The sequence below is a fragment of the Parasteatoda tepidariorum genome, chromosome 4 (genome assembly GCF_982258835.1).
Source record: "Parasteatoda tepidariorum strain Cologne lab strain chromosome 4, Ptep-v5.0, whole genome shotgun sequence".
Taxonomy (NCBI): domain Eukaryota; kingdom Metazoa; phylum Arthropoda; class Arachnida; order Araneae; family Theridiidae; genus Parasteatoda; species Parasteatoda tepidariorum.
Window position 1 is genome coordinate 42,120,262 of NC_141758.1, and position 23,526 is coordinate 42,143,787.

At 28.2% G+C, this 23,526-nt stretch overlaps 1 protein-coding gene across 1 annotated transcript in view; it reads left to right on the forward strand.

Annotated features, from left to right (window-relative positions):
* LOC107456450 (uncharacterized) overlaps positions 1–23,525 on the forward strand; it is a 54,991-nt gene extending 31,466 nt beyond the window's left edge. Inside the window, exons 11-19 of the mRNA XM_043047026.3 lie at positions 1,317–1,421; positions 3,507–3,563; positions 4,905–4,985; positions 7,000–7,152; positions 8,518–8,616; positions 12,800–12,865; positions 15,257–15,345; positions 22,787–22,825; positions 23,448–23,525. Coding sequence (XP_042902960.2) covers positions 1,317–1,421; positions 3,507–3,563; positions 4,905–4,985; positions 7,000–7,152; positions 8,518–8,616; positions 12,800–12,865; positions 15,257–15,337 — 642 coding nt within the window. The 3' untranslated portion in view covers positions 15,338–15,345; positions 22,787–22,825; positions 23,448–23,525. The remainder of the gene's footprint in view (positions 1–1,316; positions 1,422–3,506; positions 3,564–4,904; positions 4,986–6,999; positions 7,153–8,517; positions 8,617–12,799; positions 12,866–15,256; positions 15,346–22,786; positions 22,826–23,447) is intronic.
* Position 23,526: the final 1 nt, after the last annotated feature.

The following is a 23,526-nucleotide window of genomic DNA, read 5'->3' on the forward strand; positions in this document are numbered from 1 at the left end:
AGTTGTGTGGTCAGTCGCATGAAGCGGTAGAACTTAACGGTTCCATAAATTTTTGTCGGGTCTGATCATTAAATAATTTTAAGAGAATAGTGTTTTCTTTCAGGTGCTGCTATTATTTTTTTAAAGCTGATATTCCTAAACTCATTAAAATATCATTTAGAAGATACTTCCACTAATCTCTTTAATTATGTTCTAATATTGGCTAGTGGCTGGGTGGCGCAGTTGGTTTGATTGCTTGCACCGGATACAGAAAATCCTCAGCGGCCATGTCGCATGATTATGCGGCATGTAAAAGATCCCTGAAGTGCCTTATTGGCTCTTGGCATTTCCGGCAAAATTAAATTCCTAGTGCACTTTAGCAACCAAATAGAGTCTCGGTGCTGCCATCTAGTGTGGCAGAAACTAGACGTCCAAATTAACATGGCCAACGGTATCTCACCTATTGTGGTGGTCCTGAAAGAGGGGATACCACTTCTGGAGAACGCACTAGGTCAGCTCATCGGGAAGACTGATTGTGCAGCTCATAGGAAATAAATGTTCTAATATTGAATTTTACCTTAGTACGCACTAGGGATTTTTGACGATGTTTTTTATCTGACAAAGCTTTGCATTCGCCTTTCTATAATACCTCCTCCTTTAAACATTTTCCAAAGCCTAAAAAATTTTGTATGTATAATCTATTTGGTTTACTTAAAAAAACATTTATATTTAATGAATTTCTAAAATTTTAATTATTATCTTCTCTTAAACTGATTAAATATGGGACACGCACAAAGATTGAAGCCTGATTTTTAAAAATATTTTTTTTATCATCACTATGTTTATAAAAACATTGGAATAAAAATGACTATAAAAAGGCAGTGATTATAAACTGACCCCGATAGTCAGAAGAAAACAAATTAATGGGAGTAGTTTTAGTTTGAAGAATGGTTACAACGTTGAGCAGGAATAAAGAAAGAGAGAGAGCTAAGTCTTCACGATTGTGTTTCATCTTTTCTTCCATTCCGTTGTCCGTCCGTGTGAGTTCACTAGAGCTGAAATATCTTTTTTTCATCTCTGCCTAGTGCCACTGTATTTCATTTTAAAGTCATTAATTTTTAATGGTTAAAATCATTAAAAAGCTTAAGAAAAACATACATCGAAATTTAAAAATTGATAAATAAATTGATAAAACAAAATATTAATTAAAATTAGTAAAAATATAGGTATAATATTGTAAATGCAGCTTAATTTATAAACAGAATACTTGTGAATTTAAAGTATTAAATTTCGTAATTGTTTAGCAAGCTTTGTGTTTCATTTATTTATTATCCTAGCGTCAGGGAAAGCCATTCAAGCAGACAGTTTTTAAGAAGACGTTCAGACTTATAAAACCACCTTCAATAGAAGATTTTACTCATGGAACAGTCTTATCATTTGTAGTAAGTCTCTATTTTAGTCACTCTTTTTAGTCTCTATTTAGTCACTATGCATCACTCTTTGAGTACAGTGTAAATAATCTGATTTGTGTATTTAGAAAGTGATGTATGCATATTGATTATTGTTGTATAGTGCGCAAAATAAAAAAGGATCCATCCTGATTAACTTTTTATCTTATGATAGGATCTTATACGTTATCTAATATACTTTCGGGGACTCAATCATGCTAATTAATTAATGCAGACGATATTTTGAAAACGTCATATTTTCAAAATCCGATTTCTCAGGAACAATTCCACCGATTTCACTAAAGTTATGTATTTGGCCATATAAAATCACTTTCTTTTAAAAAAAAATTTTAAAAAATTGTGCACCTTACAATTAAAAATGCTTTCGACTATTATTATACATAATAAAAAATGTAAAAAAAAGTATAATAAAAAATTTAATAAATATTCCGTTCTTCTGACCAACTATTGAGACCATATTTTTCAGATTGCGGTTGCCCCCTATATTTTGAGGGTTAAAAATCCGAATTCATCGAAAAAAAGGCATGTTTATTTAGAGACGAAAAAATTCTTGTATCTGATTTCGTAATATATCCTCTAACATATCTGTAATATGTCGTCTAATTTCGATAATGTATCGTCTGCATAAATTAAATAGAATATTTGAAGTTACCTCCACGAACCGTTGAGATTGAGTCCTAGAACGGGAAGATTCGATTTAGATCGAAAGTTATTCAGGGTGGTTCGTTTTTTAATTTTGCGCACTGAATGTAACTGACCAAATATATATTTTTGGAAAGGCATTACATTAACACAAACACATATAAGAACCAAAAAGAAGATCCTCGAATCGAATAAAAAATCTAATTGGTTTCTTTTTTCTTCTTCTAATTTTAAAACTTTAAAAGTCATGCATGTAAAACAATTTTAAACGATGTAGAAAATTAATTAAAAAAATTGAGTATATAGTTTTTGGGAAATGCTTTCAGAGTTGTTGACTAGATTCAGCTTATTATTAAAAAAATGTTTTTATAATCTACCAGATAGCTAAATGTTTCATTTAAATCTTGGGAAAGGCTTTGTTTCATAATCTATTAGACAGCTAAATGTATATTCTATACCTTGACAAGGTTGCATATTATAAATTTATCATGTAACAAAATGCTTCAGATACATCTTGACAAAGGTTTCGTTTATAATCTACCTAGGTAGCTTAATATTTCACCTAATTTAAGGTATAGGCCCCGTTATATAATCTATTTGGCAGTTGAATGTTTTATCTGAAATATTTTCAACCATCAGAAAATTGTTTCATCGTTTTATAGGCATCATGCGAGCTATGATATACAAAATAACTTATTCACAAAGTTTTTATTTATTGTTTTTCAAGTTAAAAATATACGGACAATGTTTAAGGGCAGTATTCAAAAGTTTGGAGCTTAACATATTTCTAAACTTTTTGATTTGACAACCATTAAGTTAAAATTTCATTCTCACTAAAAAATTTAGAGTGTCTAATAGTGTTTTATAACAAAAATTTAGATAATCCTGTCTAACAGTGATTAACAAAAATTACAGCAAATTTTTTTTATAAATATATGATTAAATGCTTTGGAAAATATAAATATATTAAATATTTAGTGTAAATAACTTAAATATATCAATAGAGTTCAGAATTAACTGTTGTTAACGTAATTGTTCCCATCTTTGTGGCCTAAAATATTTTTAACTGCATTTAGTTGGAAATGTTTAATTGTGTTACAAGATTTAAAAATTTTTATGTGTTGAATATATTTAATTTCAAATATAAAAAAACTGAAAGAAAAATAATTAATGTTTAAAATCCACTATTTTTGATCCCTTGATTTGACATAATTTATTATATAATGATTAATTGCATTTCATAAAAAAATTAAACAACATTATAAAAACATTTTACTAAACCATTTTTTTGAAAAAGAAATTGTGAAAGCAATTTTCAATTAAAAAAACAATAACAATTTAGTCTTCATTTGCATAAAAATAGTCAGTGAAATATTTTTTTACTAGAATTTTTTTTCTTCTTTTTTTCTCTTTCAGCCTGAAGCTGGTAGCAGCAGTAAGATCTACGAGGGAAGATCAACTAGACCGTCTAGAGTAGGTATAAAAAACATTTCAGAAAGCGATATGTTTTCTTTGTCATTATCTATAAAATTATTAAAAATAAATAGTAATTGACTTTAAAATATGCGAAATGCATTAGAGCCGAAATTAAAAATTTGATTTTTAATTTTATCAAAAAAACACTTACACGTTTGTTGTCCCAAAAATGACATACAATCGGAAAATTCCATTTAAAAAACGGGAACCCGGTAATGTAGGGTTTGCTGCTGCGTTCTGTTTAAAAAACTAGAAATTAATTATTATCAAGTTTCAAAACTAGTTACTATGCTTTTAAAAGATGGTGCTACTGATAGAGAAATTATAAAACAATGTTTACTTATGTATTTCAAATAATTCCAATTGAAATATTTGCACTGTCGCCTGTTAATTCGGTTCTTAGATTGAGTCACATTGTTGCTACAAAGAATGATGATTTTGAAAACGATATTATAGTTTTTTTTCTCACTTAAAAGGTTTTTCGGTTGATGAACTTTAACAAAGCTTACAATTCCACCTCCGCCTCCCGTTTTTCTTTAATTGATTTTTCAAACTTTCGGTCATTTTAATGATATCTGGCATAAAGCTTTTAAATTATTGTTCAGATATTAATAAATATTTTTGTTTATTTGCAAATTGAAATGTTAGAATTGACTTAATAGAAATTTACAAATTAATTACATTTCACCTTACAAAGGGCAGTGATTTTCAAACAATCTCCAACGATATTGACACCGCGAATTTATAGAAAGCGTTCAAGAAATTTTTTTTAACACCTCTAATTAATTAAAACAATGTTAAGAATGTTAATAAATAATAAAACTTAATAACATTACATCCAGTCATGTTGAAAATGATTAATTATTGACGTATATTTGGCGTAAAATATTAATAATAAAACAATACATTGTTAGAATTTGACGTAAATCAGAAAAAAAACACTATTTATTTTACAAAAAAAAAAAAAAAAAAAAAAAAAAAATACTATTTTGTAGAAAAATAATAAATTTGTGTTATTGTGCTTCTCTAAGAATTACATACGACTGATACTGAGATTTTTTTAAAAAAAATTTCAATTACTCGTAAACGTGATTGTTTTTACCAATTTTTCTCGTATTTTTCCTCATTTCACAACAAAAATATTTTAATATATTTTTGCAAAACAAAAATATTTGTAACAAAAATATTTTAATATATTTAGCACTTTTATTTTTTCTTGCATTCATAAGATAGCATTATAAATATAGTGAAGTAAGTTTAAAGAAAAAATTGAGGTTATAAATATTCTATTTAAAAGTTTGTGTAATGATGAATCGAAAAATGATGCATCGTTTTCAGATAAAGAAGACTGCAAGTTTTGAAAAGCATATATTAAGAAAAAGTGGAAGTGATCTTAGCGAAAGACGATACGAAGCCAGAGTAATTTTTTTTTCCTTCCAATATAATAAGCTTCAATGAATTTTCTTAAAACTACTAATAACAATGCAATTAAAAATAACTAAAACTCGCAAAAATTTGGCAGCATTTTCATTGTTTATTTAAATGAGCACAAAAAACGACGAGCGTTTTTAACAATATTAGTCATTACTTATAACTTCATAATTCCAATATCTGAAAATAAAGTGCACAAGGCAACAAATTAGTAATTCCGGAGCTTAAACAGTGAGGAGCTTAAACCAGCAAGAACAGGATCCAAATAACAAGAGATGGGACCCAAGGGCAGCTATTAAAGTTATCATTTATTTCAAATAAGCATGCTATTTTATAAAGCTATTTGGTTTTTGTAAAAGATGAGCAAAAGTGGTTAAGTTCGAAAAAAAGACTTACAGCACTTCTCTTATTCCACAATAAAAGATTCTCATTGTGGGGTAGGACAAAGGCAAGGGGGCACCTAGGAGGAAAGAATGTTACAATTGCGTCATCTTTGAATAAAAAAGTTCTAGGTCAATAGTGTTTTTCAATATGTAGCCTCACCTTAAATCTTGTACATTCTTTTTTTTTTCCAATTCATCTGACATAAAAGCATTCTTTCGACTTAGGAAATATGAAAGAATAATTCAAAACTTGATATAATTTTAAATATATTTATGCTAGTTAATAAGTATGGATTTTAAAAAGTTCCTTTTGAAATAAAAATATTCTTTTTCTTGAATCAAAAGTATTTTTACTATAAAGAACTAAAGTTATTACTATAATTAGATATAATAGAACAATAAGGATATAATAGAACAATAAAGATATGATAATACTTTAAGTAGAGAAGTAAGGTAGTTCTCAAATTTATGCAACAATTTCTTTTATCTAAAATCTCATTTGCTTCATTTATAATACAAAAAAAAAATAATAATAATACTAAATTAAAAAAACAACAATCTATTAACGTTTACACGTAATTTTATAAATATTAAACATATCAAATTTTATGCGTGGTTGTCTCATAATGTCAAAACTCTCGATTCATATTTCCTAAAAAGAATATGCTGAAAAGAGCTTTTAAAATTTAAGCAACTTTTAGTCCATTGCTGTTAAAAATAATTTGCAAACCAAATAAGCTTTAATAGGTGTTTTGATACATCTAATTAAAAAATGAAAACGATTCTGAAAAGCTGAGATTTACTCAATCATTATATCAAAAAATGTTAATTTTTTTCTCACTTCAAAATATTATTCAAATTATGATATTTAGAAGCAAAAAATTATTTTAAAAACTTAGATTGTAAATTTCAGCGAAATCTAAGAGTTTTCTTTTATTATATTTTTTACATGAAATTTTAAGCAAAATTTTCTTGGGAGACATTTTCTGAGACGATTAAAATCAATTTGAATAAACAAATTGATGGAAATCGTTTCCTATTATTTAACTGGGAGAATATTATTGAAGGTACCTATCTTATTTTCTGCACGAACTAGATAAAATAAAAATAATATATAGTCAATAAAAAAATGAGATTGATAGAAATCGTTTCCTTATTTAACTGGGAGAATATTATTTGAAGGTATCTATGTTATTTTCTGCGTGAACTAGATAAAATAAAAATAACATAATCAATAAAAAAAGGAAATATTTTATTGACGAAGGAAAGTTTTGAAATTGAAAATTATAATTCTTTTTTGAAAACCTGACATTTAAAGTATCGTTTTCTCAAAACATAGTGTTCTTTTCCTGCCTTTGAAATAGAATTTTTAATTAAATGATTATTTTTAATTTAATATTTTTATTTTATTTATTTTTGTGTTCTAACAATACAAAAATAAATAAAATAAAAACATTTAACGGCAATGGATTGCAAATTGAGCAAAATTTAAAAACAGTTTTTTTTTTAATTATAAATTTCTAACAAAATATATCTGCATAAATAGTTCTCCCTTCAGCAATTTTATTCAAATTGATTGAAATCATTTTCTATCACTAACTGTGGCAACTTCATTGAAGGTATCTAAAAAAGATGGTAGTCCGATGAGAGATCATTCCGCGGATGAATTACTACGAGGTCAAGAACTTAAGCATCAGCAAAGGAAACGACACACTCAAGATGATTACAGAGGAAGCGTATCTACAGATAGTTCTCGAGAAAGACACGGAGAGGCACGTACCCCATTCCGGACACGTACTAGTGTAATAATGCTTAACCCTTCTCTGACAACCATTAAGAATCACATTGTTTTCGCTTGAAGAGGTTTCCCCCTATTTTCGTACGAAGAAATAAACATGACAATATTAAAGAAATATTTGAAAGGAATAAACAATAGATTGGCGTTATTTACTCTAGCAATTTATTCATTTTTTTAACAAACTTCTGGGGGAAAATATAGAAATCAATAATTTTGATATATTTAGAAGATAATTAGTGCTCCGATTGTTCTAACAAATCTATGATTTGACCAGATTCATTGATAAGTTGAGTCAGAGTTAAGTCCCCATTCTTAACCAATCGTCTGCGTGACGTCATTTTGAGGCTATGCATCACTAAAAATTTTGATTATCTGGTTGGAGAATAAGCCATTAAAGTTTTATACTTTATCGATCATAGAGCGTAGTTAACAGTCATAAATATTGCTTACCGATACTAGTGGAACATTTTTTAATAAAATGGTATTGTTGTCAGTATATTTAAAGTAAAAAAAAAAGAAAAAAAAAGGAATTACTGAAATATATACTTTTTTAAAATTACGGAATACTCATGCCACAAAAAGCTACAATTTTCATACATGGGAATTGCCGGCCAGGTGGCCGAGCGGTTAGCGTGCTTGACTGCGAAGACAATGGCTGCGGATTCGAATCCCGCTCTGGGCATGGATGTTTCTTTCTATGTGTTGTCCTCTGTTGTGTGTGATGTGTGAAGGTGGCCCACCCTATGAACGGGTATTTGTGGCAGTGTGGCGTAGATAATGTTGCTCGCCTCCGTGACTTAGGTTCACAGGAGCCCACTGGGTAACGTTAAATGAGCAACACTTCCGGCAAGGTGAAGGACGGAAGTTCAGTACCTGCCGTTAGAGAAGAAAAAAATACATTGGAATTTAAAGTCCATAATATCATAAAATCGAACGGAAAATCAAATGAATAATTTTTGAGCTCTTGATGAGGCAAAGTTGAAAAATATAGTTTCTTGAAAGATGTCATTAAAATCTGAAAATTAGAATACAGAGACACATTAAACAATTTTGTTGTTATGCCTCAACTGTAACCGGTTACTGCAACTTCTTCGAAAGTTCGAAAATTATTAGAATACTTATTTCAAAAAATGCAAAAAGGAAAAATTCTTTGATTGTTTGAAAAGCTCTGTCTGGTAGAATAATAAGGATAATGAATCTGAAGACGGCTATCAACACGGTTTTTCATTTTTAGGAAGATAATTAAGTTCCTGTTTTGCTTAAAACAGTTTTTAAGTGTACTCCAATTTAGTCTGGGAGTTGAAATTTGCTTAATAATAAAAATAAAAAAATATTTCAGGAGAGAAGAGAGCGACATAGATTTCCTCCAGAGGTTCAAAACCGGATTAACGAAATAAGAAATATAACACGAGATGCATCATCGGAAAAAGGCACAAAAGTAAAAAGTTTCTTCACATTCTTTAAATAAATTTTCAAATGATCAATCATTTTTGTGACAATCGGTATACTTGTAAAATAATTTAAAACTAGTTTTATTATTATCTTGTTTTGCATTAAACTTATTATAATATTGATGGTCGCTTTATCAGTAAACGAAGTTCCGGGAAATCTGAAATGGATAAAAAGAGTTTTATTGTAATTTAAGGTTTATTATGCTTTTTACTTATCGTAAATCCTAAACATAAAAAGTCATTGCATAAAATTTTAAGCGTGTTTTTAATTTTCAGTTCTTTTCTTTATCTGAGATATTAATAAAAAATATTAAGTTTTTAATTAAAAGACATCCTTTACTCTATCGAATTGGAATATGCCATTAAGAAGGTTAATGAATAAATTATTTTTAAAAAAAATAATAACAATCGAAATATTAATATTATCTTTCTTTTTAAATACATTAAAAAGATTTTATATACTTAAGCTTTAAAGGAATTTAAAAAGGACGAAAAAAGTCAAGGCAAAATAAAAATGTCCATTATTGTTTAATCCTTTATAATTATAAAATATTTTTAACTGAAATTCTATTGAGTGTTAGCTTTATAATAAAAAAAATATTTAAAGAAGATTATCAAAAAATAAATAGTGTAAACTTTTTACTGATTCTGACAAAACGAAGCAATTTCCTTGATTATTATAAGCTTAAATTTAAGGAATTATGTTTATTTAAAAAATATTATTAAATAATATTTTTTTCTCCGGTACTTATCCGTTTAACGGATGCGTAAAAAAAAACGTAATACTATTATTGACGACAGTGGTGCTTAATTAATGTTGGTAATTGGACCCTAATGCTCGAAAATCGGTGCTGAGGCAATAAGTTTTTAAAAAATGACTTATTTTTTTGATAAAAGAACAGACGTTTAAGGGCTTTAACATTTAATCAACGTTGTCTAAAGTTGATTATCGGAAAATAAATATGAGGCTTAAGGAATGCATAAATATTTTATATATTTTAAGAAAACTAACAAAATTAGAATTAATTATAATTTAGAATTAATTTATAGTGTAGCAAGTTTCAATGCATGCAGATTTTCTGTTTAACTTAGTTCTCTATCATTTAAAAGATAAATCACTATAATGCATCTAAATTTATAGCATTTAACTCCACTGCTACTGTACGGGAAGTTATTTTCTATTTTGAAAGATAATTTGGAAAAATTATGTTAATCGTATTTCGAACAACTAAAATAGGCAGGAAAAGTTTCAAACATGACTTGTTTTCAAAAAGCTCGAGTTTTGAATAATTTCTGTTGGTCAATTTTCAAATTTTTAATTTACAAACTTTCCTTGTTTATTCAAGAGGTAAGTAGGTAGGTTGTTACTTTATTAACTCGAATAGAGCTACACAATGGGCTATTGGCGGCGGTCTGGGGAACAACCCTGAGGATGATCCGAAGACATACCATCACAATTTTGATCCTCTGCAGAGGGGATGGCACTCCTGCTTTGCTAGCCTGTGCACGAAGTCGAGCATTTTACGGTAATACATTTTAATAAAAACTGATACAACGCACCCTCGGTCCCTATGCAGGCTGATCAAAGTGATCACCCACACGCATTCTGACCGTAGCCAGTAACGCTTGACTTCAGTGTTCTACTGGGAACCGTGTATTTACAATCAATCAACTTCTGGACGTTTATTCAAGAAAACAAGATATTGAATGGCTAGTTTTTAAGAAAAACAAATACAGTAGTACCTTTTCCAAGGGAGGTATTACTTCGACTTTCCTGAACAGACGCCTTATCTCTTAATTAAAGTCTTTATTACTCTAATTCAGAGGGTATAAAACTAAAAAAAAAGTATACGTTGCGTATTTACTTATTTTTCTTAGCCACAATTGTCTTATAAGTACTGTGATGCTTTTGCTTAGATTTATCTAACCAACCATTTGATGTCGTGAAGTATTGTAGTTTCAGACATTCCGAAACTTCCTCAGCCTTTTTTTTTTCCCTCAACTACTTACAAGAATATTTCTCGTTATCGCGATGAGTGTAAACTTTTTTTTCTTCTGGATTTTGATTGTGAGAAATTAGTATTTATATTAACATTAAACTTGACTTCGAAAGAAGAAACAAAAACTGCTTTAGCATTGGGGGGGGGGGGAAGCAGGGAAAATGTATGCAGGAATTTGAGTCACAATGGTCCATTAGAAAAGTAATTAAGTAATGACACAGGATATGTTCTTTTTTTTTGACAACTGAAATTGGTGTGTTTATTCAAACCAGCATGGATATGAGTAGATAATGCACCCGCATTGACCTTTAAAATTTACTTTTTTTTTCTCAGAAAGTATTTTTTTATTTTATTATTATTATTATTTCGCGATAAAAAAATTTTTTTTAACGAAGGTTTCAAGGTTACGTTTTTGAACCGAAGAAAATATTTTCTTGCGAATTAAGAACATTATTTGTTATTGTCACGCTCATCCTTAGATCAATGAACGCAATATTATTAAAGACAATGCATCGTATATATTTATAATACAACAGCAATTTTGCATTTCAAGTTTCAAGAATAACATTGTTTTAAATACAGATAATTTAATATATATATATATATAAATAGAGCACGAGTGATTAGAATTAAAATAAGAGATACCAGTATGGAATAAGAAATTATATAAGAAATAAAAAGAAATTAATTTGTATCTGATGAAATAGTTATAGTACCCGAGGAAAAATTCGAAGAATGAATCAAAATGTCCCGGATGAAAGAATCTAAAAATGAATCAAAATGAAAATTGTAAAAGAACGAAACGGTAGAGATTGGTAACATCAGCGGGCGCTTTGTTTACCGTTCAAAGTCAGGGCAGTTTCATACAGCAATTTCCAAAAGAAATTTGCAATAATTTTGAATTTGCCAGATGCTTCGGATTTGTTTCTTTTATGTAACAAAAGAAACTTAAATATAGCTTTAACCCCATGGCATATCATTTTAAAATTCTAAACTGTGCGGAACTATTAATTTCTTGATATATAAATGATCTTTGTTGTAAACAACAACTCGCAATGGAATGCTGACAGAGATGCCAACTGCTCCGGACACGCCAAAGTAATTAAAAAAAACGGTTAATAACTACAAACTAAATTTTACAAATATTTGACTATTTTTGCTTGCTTTTTAAAAGGTATAGCATGACATAACTACTATAAAGTGGTGAATTATATAAGCCTACGAATTGTTTAGAAATAGTGGTGGATAAAAATCTACTAAATAGAATTTATTAAACCAAGAATCACAATTCTTAAATTACCACTTTAAAATATTTATTTGCTGTCCGGAGCAAGTTGTCATCTCTGTGTTGAAGACGTCTGAGACACGTCAATTATTGTTTTGACACAAACAAATGACGTCTCCCAGACGTCATCGTATGTCAAGGGACTAATTATACTTTTTTTTAACTAACGTAATTATATTTGCTTTATTCCTGTTCCCTTCCCGCTAGTCCTGCTCACCTTCTTAATTGTTTAGGAGCCTCCTGGAGGAAGCTGTTGTTGTGCAGGAGAAGATTTTCTCAGGAGATGGGGTCTTTTGGACCTGGAGTAGGCTTTCTTGCACCAGGAGGATGAGTAACAACAACATATTTGCTTTCTTAAGCATAACAAGTCCTGTATTTCTATACAAAAAAGAACTATCTCCAGGAGTGGAGTGCGTCTTGAAATACGAAGAAGTGCGGGCCCCTTGATGGGCAGTTACAATTCCAGAAATGTTCGCCATTCATGTCAACATATTCCTCACAGAAAATGCAGTTAAGAGTATCAGCAAGTTCGAAAAAAATTCGATTAAGAAAATAGTATTTCCTTTTTAACTTTAAATAACATTTGTATGTTAAATTTAATACACCCAATATGATAGAGATATGACCACTAAGAAGTCTTACTCTGTTCCTATTATTTTCCTTGAAGCTTTTCACGAATATGACGTGTAGTTAAATGTTCATATTTTTCATATTGTAGCTTTCCTTTTGAATTAGCAAGCCGCCATGGGTTAATTTTAGTATAATTAAATAATTTCTATTTAATATACATATATATTCATTTTTCAAGACTTTTGATCTTCTGCTATTTTTTTTGTTTCACACTGTATGTCTGTAATTAGAATATCTATGTATCTTTCTTTTTAGGGTTGGAAAAAACACGAACATCATCCTTTTGATACAGGGAAATCAGTAACAGAAGGATATGAAAAGGTATGCTAAAAATAAAAAAATGAAAACTAAAAGTTATAGAGCGCAAATGGTTTGACTATTTAATGAAATTAAAAGACAGAATACCTTTTAGTTTTCATAAACAAAACACTTATAACATTTTAAATATTAAAGTAAAGAAATGATATTAATAGCTGAAAAGTTATCTTAAAATTTGTTTTTTAAATATTAGTTAAGATGGAACATAGGTATAGTATTATAAAGATCTCCCCCCCCCCCCTACGTTCCTGAGAAACTAAACAACTTGGATATGTTTTAGAAAAATAATCTTTCGTTCGATAATACAAGTAGAAGTAATTGTTAAAAGTCTATAATAAATTTTTGAAAAAAATAAATTGAATTTAGGAACGTTTTTGTTCCGAAAAGTTGCTTTTTGTGCAAAGAGAAATAACGACATAAATTTTTTTAAAATTGGTTGATATTTTCCATTCACACATTGTTCTTAAAAAATTTATTTTTAAACTTTTTTTTAAGTTAGCTAAGACCTTGAAACAAACACGCTTTAATTTTTCCTACCTTGTTTCATAGTTGGAATATCCTAAATAATTTAATTTTCTTAAAAAATTAAATTATTTAGGATTACATTGTTCTTAAAAAATGTATTTTTAAACTTTTTTTAAGTTAGCTAAGACCTTGAAACAAACACGCTTTAATTTTTCCTACCTTGTTTCATAGCTGGAATATCCTAAATAATTTAATTTTTAACGTTTGCGCAATGTTTCAACAAAAAAAACTCCTTAAATTTACCAGTTTTTCATAAATTTCATTTCGCTTATTATGTTCGATTAGAACAACCCACGCAAACGTCGAGATCCACCTATACACTATCCTACCAGCCATCCAATTTTTGCTGTTTTTTTGCATTATATTTACAGCTAGTTACAAAGATCTTCAATGGCATAGAATTCTTTGGTTTACTGCAATGTACAGGTTCCTTTCTTATATCCCACATCTGAAGTTTGATTTTTCAGAGAAATGAGGCATAATATATCTAGACTTTAGTGTTGCTCGGATATAATCATCTCTAGCTTCAGTATTTTATTCGAAGCCAACTATCATACGTTTGACATACCTTTCGATAGTCTAGGAGTGATAGAGAAATTTGGGTGTCTCTCAAATGGCGTAGTGTCAGAATTAATGTGTGTTTTAATATCTTCACTTAAGTCGTGTAGCATTGTTGAAGGGTGTAAAATACAAGAATTTCACTACATAATTTCAAAGTAATCTGAAGGTAGAAAGGCTATTTTCGGTAGTACAAAGCTTCAAATTGCCTTGCTTTTAATATCCTTTTAATATGCAACCTAAAGACTTGATTGAATACAGTTAGCCGTCTAAAATGGGATAAAGGAACAGGATCGCGAGTCGCCAAGTCAACTGGACGGTGGTTCACGGTGATTGTACTTAAAATGTACAGAAGATGTTTGTTGATAAGAATTTATCGAGCAAAGACCAAGCTTCGGATTTATTGGAATTCTTGTGTGGCCAATGTTGCGAAACTCGAGTGAAGATATTAAATCACTCATCAATTCTGGCACTAGGCACATTAGAGAAATACCAATTTTCCTGCCACATACAAGTTGTGTTAAATATGGAATAAAATATATGAACTTGAAGCTATATATGAATCCGAGCAACACCAAGATCTAGTTTAACCTCATTTCATCGAAAAAAAAATGGGGCTTTAAATGCACAGTAGGTAAAAAAAAGGAATTTTAACAAAACCAAAGAATTCTATTCCATTGAAAATCGTCGCAAATAATTGCAAATATAATATAATGTAAAATATCACATCAAAAAATTTGATTGATTGGGTAAGGTGTAGGTGGAACTCGACGTGCAACACATACATTTTTATCTAAACATTCCAAGAATGTAGAAAATTAAATTATTGAAACCATCAAACAAGCATACAAAACTAAAACGTGCTTATTTCAAAAGTTTTAGCCAACCAATTTTTTTAAAAAAATACTTGTTTTTTTTCAAGTGTTTATTAATTTTAAGGACGATGTACAAACGGAAGATAATAACAGGTTTTAAAAATTTTTTATACCGTTTTCATTCTTATAACAGGCAACTTTTCCCCATTGAAGCCTTTACTTCTCACTCTAGAGTCAAGGGGTAGTGTTGTTAAAAAGTAATGGCTTATCAATATGGAATCAACGATTTCTGGTGCTATTTTCAAAACATAAATGCTCAAAAACTAAGATAAATTTGGCATTTTTCTCATATTCATAATGGAGGAATAAAAAATTCTAACTTGGTATTCTTTATGATAATTGCATTTAGTAAATAAAAGTATTTAACTCTACTCTTAGTTTAAAGTGATTTTGTTCTTTGTGTTCCTAAATAAAACACTTGTTTTAATTTCGACAGTATGTTAATGAAAGAGGAAGTGAAATATGGATAAAAACAGAAGAAACATATACCGAGTTTCATCACAAGAAAAAGAATTAAGATTACAGGTATAACCATTTTACAGATTATAGGTACCTTTTCTTTGAAATCATTAGAGCAATTTTTTTTCATTATGCAAAAGAAATGTCTTATCAGCAAATTCTAAAACTAAAATTCGATCTTTATTATTATATAGATATAATAATAAAGATCAAATTATTATTATTAAAGATTATTATAAAGACCCTTATAACCTTTAATAGTTTATTGATTTTGACTAATTTGCCAAAGAATGTTCTTGCAAGTATCACTTAAGTGACCTATAATTTTTTTTCAATACTTGTACAGTCCGCAAAAAAAAAAAAACGAATCACCCTGAATAACTTTCGTTCTAATGATCGGATTTTCACGAACTAAGTGTCAATCTTAATGGTTCCTGGGGGTGACCTCAAATATGTTAATTAATTAGTGCTAACTATTAATTAAGTTACGAAATCAGACACAAAAACGTACTTTCTCTGAATAAACATATAATTTTTTTTACATATTTGGAATCTAGACACTTGAATTAGGGGGGGTAGACAAAATTTTTAAAAAATTGGGTGGTAAATTGGGCCGTAATAAAGGTTTATATATTTGGCGATAGTCCAGAAAACCGCCAAAAAAAGTCGCCTGAGCAAATAAATATTTTAAGATAACCCATTGACTAATTCAAAAGAGGAGTGCTTAATTTTACTAGGTTGCTACGCAACCAAGCCTTGATAGTAAAAAAATTGAAATAATGTTCAGTGATTGCTCGGAGAGGTTTAATTTATTGTTAATAGAAAATATCTCGAAGTTTCTAGGCAATAAACAATTTTTTTTAGGGGATTTCTGTCAAAAAAGCAAAAAAAAAAAAAAAAAAAAAATTTTAATCTCCTTTGAAAAGTAAATTTGAATCGATTTATAAATTATTTATGATAGTTTTTAGAATTTAAATACATGAACTTTTTATCTGATATTACTTAGATTACACTGTTTTTACTATATTTATTCGAGGATTTTATACTAAAATCAAATGAACATAACTTATTATAGCTATATACAAAATTTTAGGGATAATCATTTTTACAACTCTAATCGAGTCTTCTAGGCAAGAAAGTTTGAAGAAAAAAAAAGTGCTTGAAAAATAAAACGTAGATTGTATAATAATTCTAATGCACATTCACAAGGTTTTCTATAATTTACGATATTTCTTTTTTCTATAACTCAAGGAATTGCTGAATTTTTAGTGGCATTTTAAAAAGATTGAAATATGTTATGTTTAAGAATAAGATATTGAAATAATATGTTGCATATTGTTTAAAAAATCGCTTCGTTCTACTAGATATTTAGGTTACATCGTTTTCTTTGGATAAAGATGATTAGCAAATAGCATCCTCATGTTTCGATACATTCTGAAACTTATACGTTCGCAAATTCACCATAAAATGTCGCACAGCATATTCTTCAATTACGATAAGCTACATTTACCACCAAATACTGCTACTATGGTTATTTTTGTTTTCTTATATATATCTGATACTCTTTTTTTTAAACAGAGCTCGTAAGATCCTTAAGATACTGAAATGGGGGCACAAAAACTTAAAAGATAAAATATTTAATTTCATTAACTCAAAATATCTGGTGTCAAAATGTTAATTTTTAAGTTAAATATAACTTTTACAATATTGATGTTCTTACGTTTTTGAAGACCACATGAATCCTGATAAAATATTAAAATGCATATGTTTACTTTAAGGAGTGTAAAATCCTTATCAAAATAAGGATCAAGACCCAAATGTAAAACAGTATAATTGACGATAAAAACTCAACTGGCTTCAAAACATATGAAGAGGGAAGTAAAAGTCGACATGTTTCGAGATTTCAAATATAATCGCCCATTTTCAAGACTTGTCAGGCTTGGATAACTTGTGACTTTTATTATTGGACGTTCAAAACATGTCTATTTTTATTATCATCTATTATTTTTTTAAATCAATGAAGTTTTTATATTTTCGATTCAGTTTCTTGGGATTATCCATTTAGTTACACAACATATTAAATTATTTCACTCGATATTAAAATAAGTTTTACATATGTTATAGGCACAGGTTCTTAGATTGAAAAAATAATAATTCACTACTTTGTAAAAAAATCAATGCAGTAAAAAAAAATTTTTTTTTTTCGCTGCAAGCCTTAACATTTTAAATTAAGGTCATAAAAAAATTCCGTTTACAATTGAAATTTCAAAAGTCGAATGTGAAAATGGAATGTCCCCTAGTACCAGGAATCGAAATTAAATAGTTACAAGGACAACTTTTTTAAACAAGTTAGCGTTTCCGTCCTACTCGAAGTTGTTTGAAAAGGTATTTCTTATATATCGATTCCAAAGTTTATTCTACATATATTTCAGGGTATACTTACGGAGTATTTCGATCGAGTTTATTTTTACACCCTTATTTGCTTAAAATTATTAAATAATTTACTTAAAATAAATTATTCAAGCTACATGATTTAATGCATTTATAGTATAATAATAAACGTAGCTTCCAACGCATATCGTTAACCTTAATACCGCTATCATTAAATAAATGGAATAAGCTTAGATATATAATAAAAGTTAATTTTTCCCTCGTTTTAATTTTCAAGGAATAATATGTTTCGATCAAACAGATTTCATTCTGGAAATAGCGAAATTATTGAGTAAGTCCCTTGGAGCAATATCATTCTTATCCTCTTTTGACGAAATATAGGAAAGATTAGTTTTTACAGTTTCTGTAAAACGTATGTTAGCCAACTTGCCACGTTTTTTTAAATTTTTTTTTATTAAAATAAGCTCGGAAATTGTGTATTTTTTATAGCATTTTTTTTAAAAATCAGATGACTCTAAAATTGGCACAGCTTCGGAATCCTTACAAATTTCAATTTTTAGTATTTCCTGCTTAACAAAATAAGGCATTTTCCTGATAACAAATTATACTACAATAATATCTTGGAAATCATGCTAAAGTAAAAAATTAAACAAAATAGTTCAGTATATTATCAGAAAAAAAATCTACTTGGTATCATAAAGAGTAAAAGATATAATGAAATAATTAGTGAATCACACGTGGTCAGATAATTAAAAATTTAATTTCACAACTAAGATAGTAGGACGTCATTTAAGATACTGAGATATTTTAAGACACTAAAAAAATTGGCTACGTATTCCACAGCTTTTTATGTTCGGTAGCTTTATCCTCTTTGTAGTGACTTATAAAACATCAACACTATTTTAAATAATCTAAGTTGAAGTCACAAGAAACAAAAAAAAAGACAATCAGTAATTTATATTCTTTTTTCAAAAAAAATAGTATGCTAAGTAAATAATCAGCTGTTTTGCATTAAATAATTTTAACAGCAGAATGTTTTTAATTTCTTAACAAGGTTTTATTCATAGCTAGCAGACAATAATTCTTTAAAAAAAAACTTGACTATAATTTAAAAAGGAAACCTAAATTAATGAAAATCTAAATTAAAGTTCTGAAAAAATTTATTAGTATATTAATGAAGAAATAATAAACGTAAAATGGTAAAGAATAAGATTTTTAAAATGTTAAAATTTAATTAAATAGTTGGTAAATAAGTTCTGCGATACACTTCCGGAAATTTCTTTTAAGATTAGGATGATATAGGATAAACCAACAAATGAAGGAGCATTTCATAGATATTTCTTAGAAATAAAACTTTAAACGTTTTAATTTAGATTGATTGGTAACAGTAGCTTACTACCTAACAATAGGAAGTCATCTAACAATGCATTTAGTTACCTGGTCGTTGAGTCTTCTCTGGAAAAAGTTTTGAATTTGTTAGTATCTGTTCAACGCCTTGTTTCTTTGACAAAATTATAAGGTCAGTGTTTGTTGTTATCCGTTTAAACTACAATTAATTGCATATAATAATGCTTTTTCTTCTCATTGTGAAAAAAAGAATTCAAAATATGGTCATTGAAGTAACGTTTTATTTATTTTAAGCATCATAACATAAGCAAGTACTGAGATTAGGGGGTGTTTATTAACTCGATTACCGAACGATGAAAAACCAATGAATAAACAAGTGTTCCTTTGCTGGGATTTTTTCAAGTTAAAGAAAATAAAAGAAAAATTTTAATTTTCTTGTACCTTTTGTCATATTATAAATCAAAATTATGTTAAAAAAAAAACAACAACTTCTAACCAGTGAAGGAACAGGCACGTTCCTTCACTGAGAATAGATTTCCCAGTGAATGAATAGTATGTGTGAAATATGATTTTACATGGATAATTAGTAGTTCAGCGACATAGAGGACTCCTAAAATTCAGTTAAATGTTGTATGAATAATTCCTATAACAATTTCATTTTAATATGCAAATTTAATTGCTAAATTTATTTAAAGAATTATAATAATAATTAATTAATTATTTATCTTTATAAATGTAGTGATTAGTTATTACATCATACATTAGACACCTTAATAAACTATGTTTATTAACTAAATATAATAATAAAAGCTTGAATGGAAAATTTCTTTGCAGAATTTTGTGCCTATAATTAGCTAAATTATTATCTTATTGCCGTCTTTAATGTCCTAACGGGAACTGGCAGGAAAAATCCATTTAAAGACAATTATCTAGGTGAAAAATGGGTGAAGTTTTTTTAAGGCGACATCCACCGATAACTCAGTGCAATGCGAAGATAATTTCAAAAGGCAAAACTTCCCTTAGAGAATAATATTCGAAATACTGGTTTTAAGAACTTCAGAAGAATCTTTAAGAGGGAAGTAGCCCTGGCATCCTTTTATAAAGTGATTGCATTTACAATGCGAATAAAACAAGAGTTGAATACTGCCCTTAAACGGGAAAAATCTTCGGCCTTAAAAATTATAAGGATTTATATTCTAAAGTACCTAGGAAAGAAAAAGTACCTCCATTGGTAGTTTTTCCTTACAGAAGAATTCGTTGAGATATTACAGAATCAGTCCCTGCTACTTATTTCATTGGAAAAAGCTATTCATGAAATGAAACGATGACCGCAGCAACATTTTACAAATATATTGCAAATGTTTCTACCCATGGCTAATTGAAAATGCAATCAAATTCCATATTTTGCTTCTTCTGGATAGGTATAAATCTCATATCAATTTGAAACTGATCAAGTTTTGTTCCTCAAAACAAATTTTCGGGCTTAGTTTTATACCTAATTCATGGAAATCTCTTGTTAGATCTTGAAAACAAAAGAATTGTAAAACAATATGTCTAGAAAATTTTACATCCATTTTTAAATAAGATTTGAGGCATCGACTGATGAAGTTAAAATGCTTTTATGAAATGCGATATTTTTTCCATTCGATGTAGAAAACGTTGACTGTAACAAATGCATGCAAAACAGACACCAAGAGTTAATGAGCAAGACAACTTATCAACAAAACACACGCCTCGAGAGTAACGATGCGCTATTTCTTCAGAAGCTTGAGAAGGAAATCTCACAAGTTATATTGCAAATTTTTAAAGGAACATTGACAGAAAAGTTTAATCTCCCAAATATCCAATAGCCTGTGCTTTTCTCAATATTGAAGAATTTATTTCAAAAAGAACAATTGTATAATCAAATTTTGGCTCTGAAGCTGAGACAACTAACATTAATAATGAAAGTATCTTGAAAACTGATTTTGAGATAAGTCCTCTTGAGGCATTGTTAGTTGCAAAAACAATTGGTTTCATAAGTAACTACTCGATATAAGTCAATGAGAGATGGGTTTTACTCAAACTTATTTTTTCATAATTTGCATTTAATAACAAATATGTCGACACCATCATTTAGCTAAAATTACAAATTTTGAAATTTTTTTTTAAAGGCAAGCTAAGCTTAAGTGTTCCTTCATTGTTAAGTTTACCCTACAAGATGTTGAGAAATTTGCGATGTTGTGAGAGATGTTTAAAAATGTTGACTACGTATTTTTATTAATATTTATAAAGTATATATTCAAGAAATTGATAAATATATTATTCCTAATCTATGCATACGTATGTATATTATTGAAATTGCATCAGTTATTGAAGAACAAAATAAAAAAAATAAAAAATAATCACATTAAATAAGCACTATCTGGTGTTTTCTATCAGAAGCACGCTTTTTTAAAACTAGACATTTGTTGAATAAAGTGTTTTTTATTCAAAATTCTTTACTAAATTGGAAATAAATTATTAAATGACTAAAAAAGAAACATCATATTTTATAGTGTGAAAGAAATAAAAATAAAAAGATTAGCAAACGATTATTAGCGAAAAAAATATGAATGAAATTTTACGCTACGCGCGCGAAGTCAAGTTCCTCCCAAGTTTATAACATTTTAATATTAATCGCCCCAATTAGTTATTTCTTTATTGTCGCCAAATTATTTTTTTAAAAATAATTAATTTTAATTTTTCTCAGCTTCTAATAGATAAAAACAGTTGAAACTTTAGATTTTTCAATTGAAAAATATGTAGATTAATATGGTATAAAAAAATTCATACCTTATAATTCAATATTTTTTCATCCTCACTTTAATTAAATAATAAAAAATAATAATTAAAAATTATTTTTTGCATGAAATTATCTTTGGGTAAATGAGTTTTATGAGTGGGTGCAAATTTTTTTTGAATTGCTTCATTAGTTTTGAAAATATGACTGAAAACGCAAAAAGCGAAATTAACATTAAGGGGTACGAACTTTGAATCGCTCTCCTGATCAAACTATGGGGACCACATTTCCCAGATTGCGGCTACCCCCTATATTTTGAAGATAAGAAATCCAAATATGTAAAAAATAATGCATGTTTATTCAGAGAAAGTACGTTTTTGTGTCTGATTTCGTAACTTAATTAATAGTTAGCACTAATTAATTAGCATATTTGAGGTCACCCCCAGGAACCATTCAGATTGACTCTTAGTTCGTGAAAATCCGATCATTAGAACGAAAGTTATTCAGGGTGATTCGTTTTTTTTTTTGCGGACTGTACAAAATCTACCTAGTTGAAAACAATAATCTGCTTGGTCTTAGTTTTGGAAACAGTTCAAATTTTGTGTTTCTGCATAAAAAAAAGAAAGAAAAATCAGTAGAGTAAGCTTGACAGTAAGTATTGTATACCTTGCATCACAAATAATTTATAAGTAAATTAGAGATCATTTAGACTTGAATTTCAAATAGGTTAGTGAATATCACTCTTTATGTAGATTATACTTCTGTAGGGAAACATTAGACTTAATTTCTTTCCCAATCAAATATTTTACGCTAAAAAGAGTAATATACTGTTAATTTGAAGTAAATTTAAAATCAACTAGGTACATTGATGGTTCAGAGTATTCAGAATACCAATAAATGTTTCAAATATTCACATTAACAAGTGAAAAACTATACATAAATGCTTTTTCTTTTTAAAAAAAATGAAATTTTTAAATAATCTCAATTTATGATTAACTTATATTTCAGGTACTGCCATACTAGTGCTATAGTTTCAATAGAACTAAGGTAAAAATGTTCTTCTCTATCAATAGTCATGGAATTCCATTTGTTTTCTAAGAAATTATTTTCATAGCAAAATACTAGTGCTAGAAAATTAATATAATTTTGGACTACAATAGAAATTTATAAAAGTACAAGATCAAATATTCACAAAAAAAAAAAAAATGATGTTTGTAGATCTTAGTACCAATATATTAACTGTAAACTTATAAAAACAATCAAAATAGCAATTTAACATGAAATGTATCATTATCTTTTTAAATTCAGCTTTCTGATAGGGTGATGCATAGTACTTTAAACATTTCTAATATTGCAATGAAAATAACAAATGTTAAGAATTGGAATCAAATATTTTCTCTTCAATTTTTTGTTATATTGAATGGTTGCAATTTAGTTAAGTTGATCAAAATACTTTACATGAGTATGATTAAAAAAATCTTTCATTTTTAAATATTTGTTTTAAATGCTAGAAGTTATGAAACTATCTTTTTCAAAAACTACGAAAACCAAAATGTCAGCTTACTTTTAACAAAGTAGAGAAAGAAAAAATGAAATTGTGATAATGAGCTAAATTTAAACTTAATATTATACAAATAATTCATAAATCATAAAATTTTATTTTATTTAGGTAATAGAAAAAAGAAAGAGCCAAGAAAGAAAAATGTATTTGAGTGTTTAAAGTAGAAAAATAAAGAATATTGCCAAAG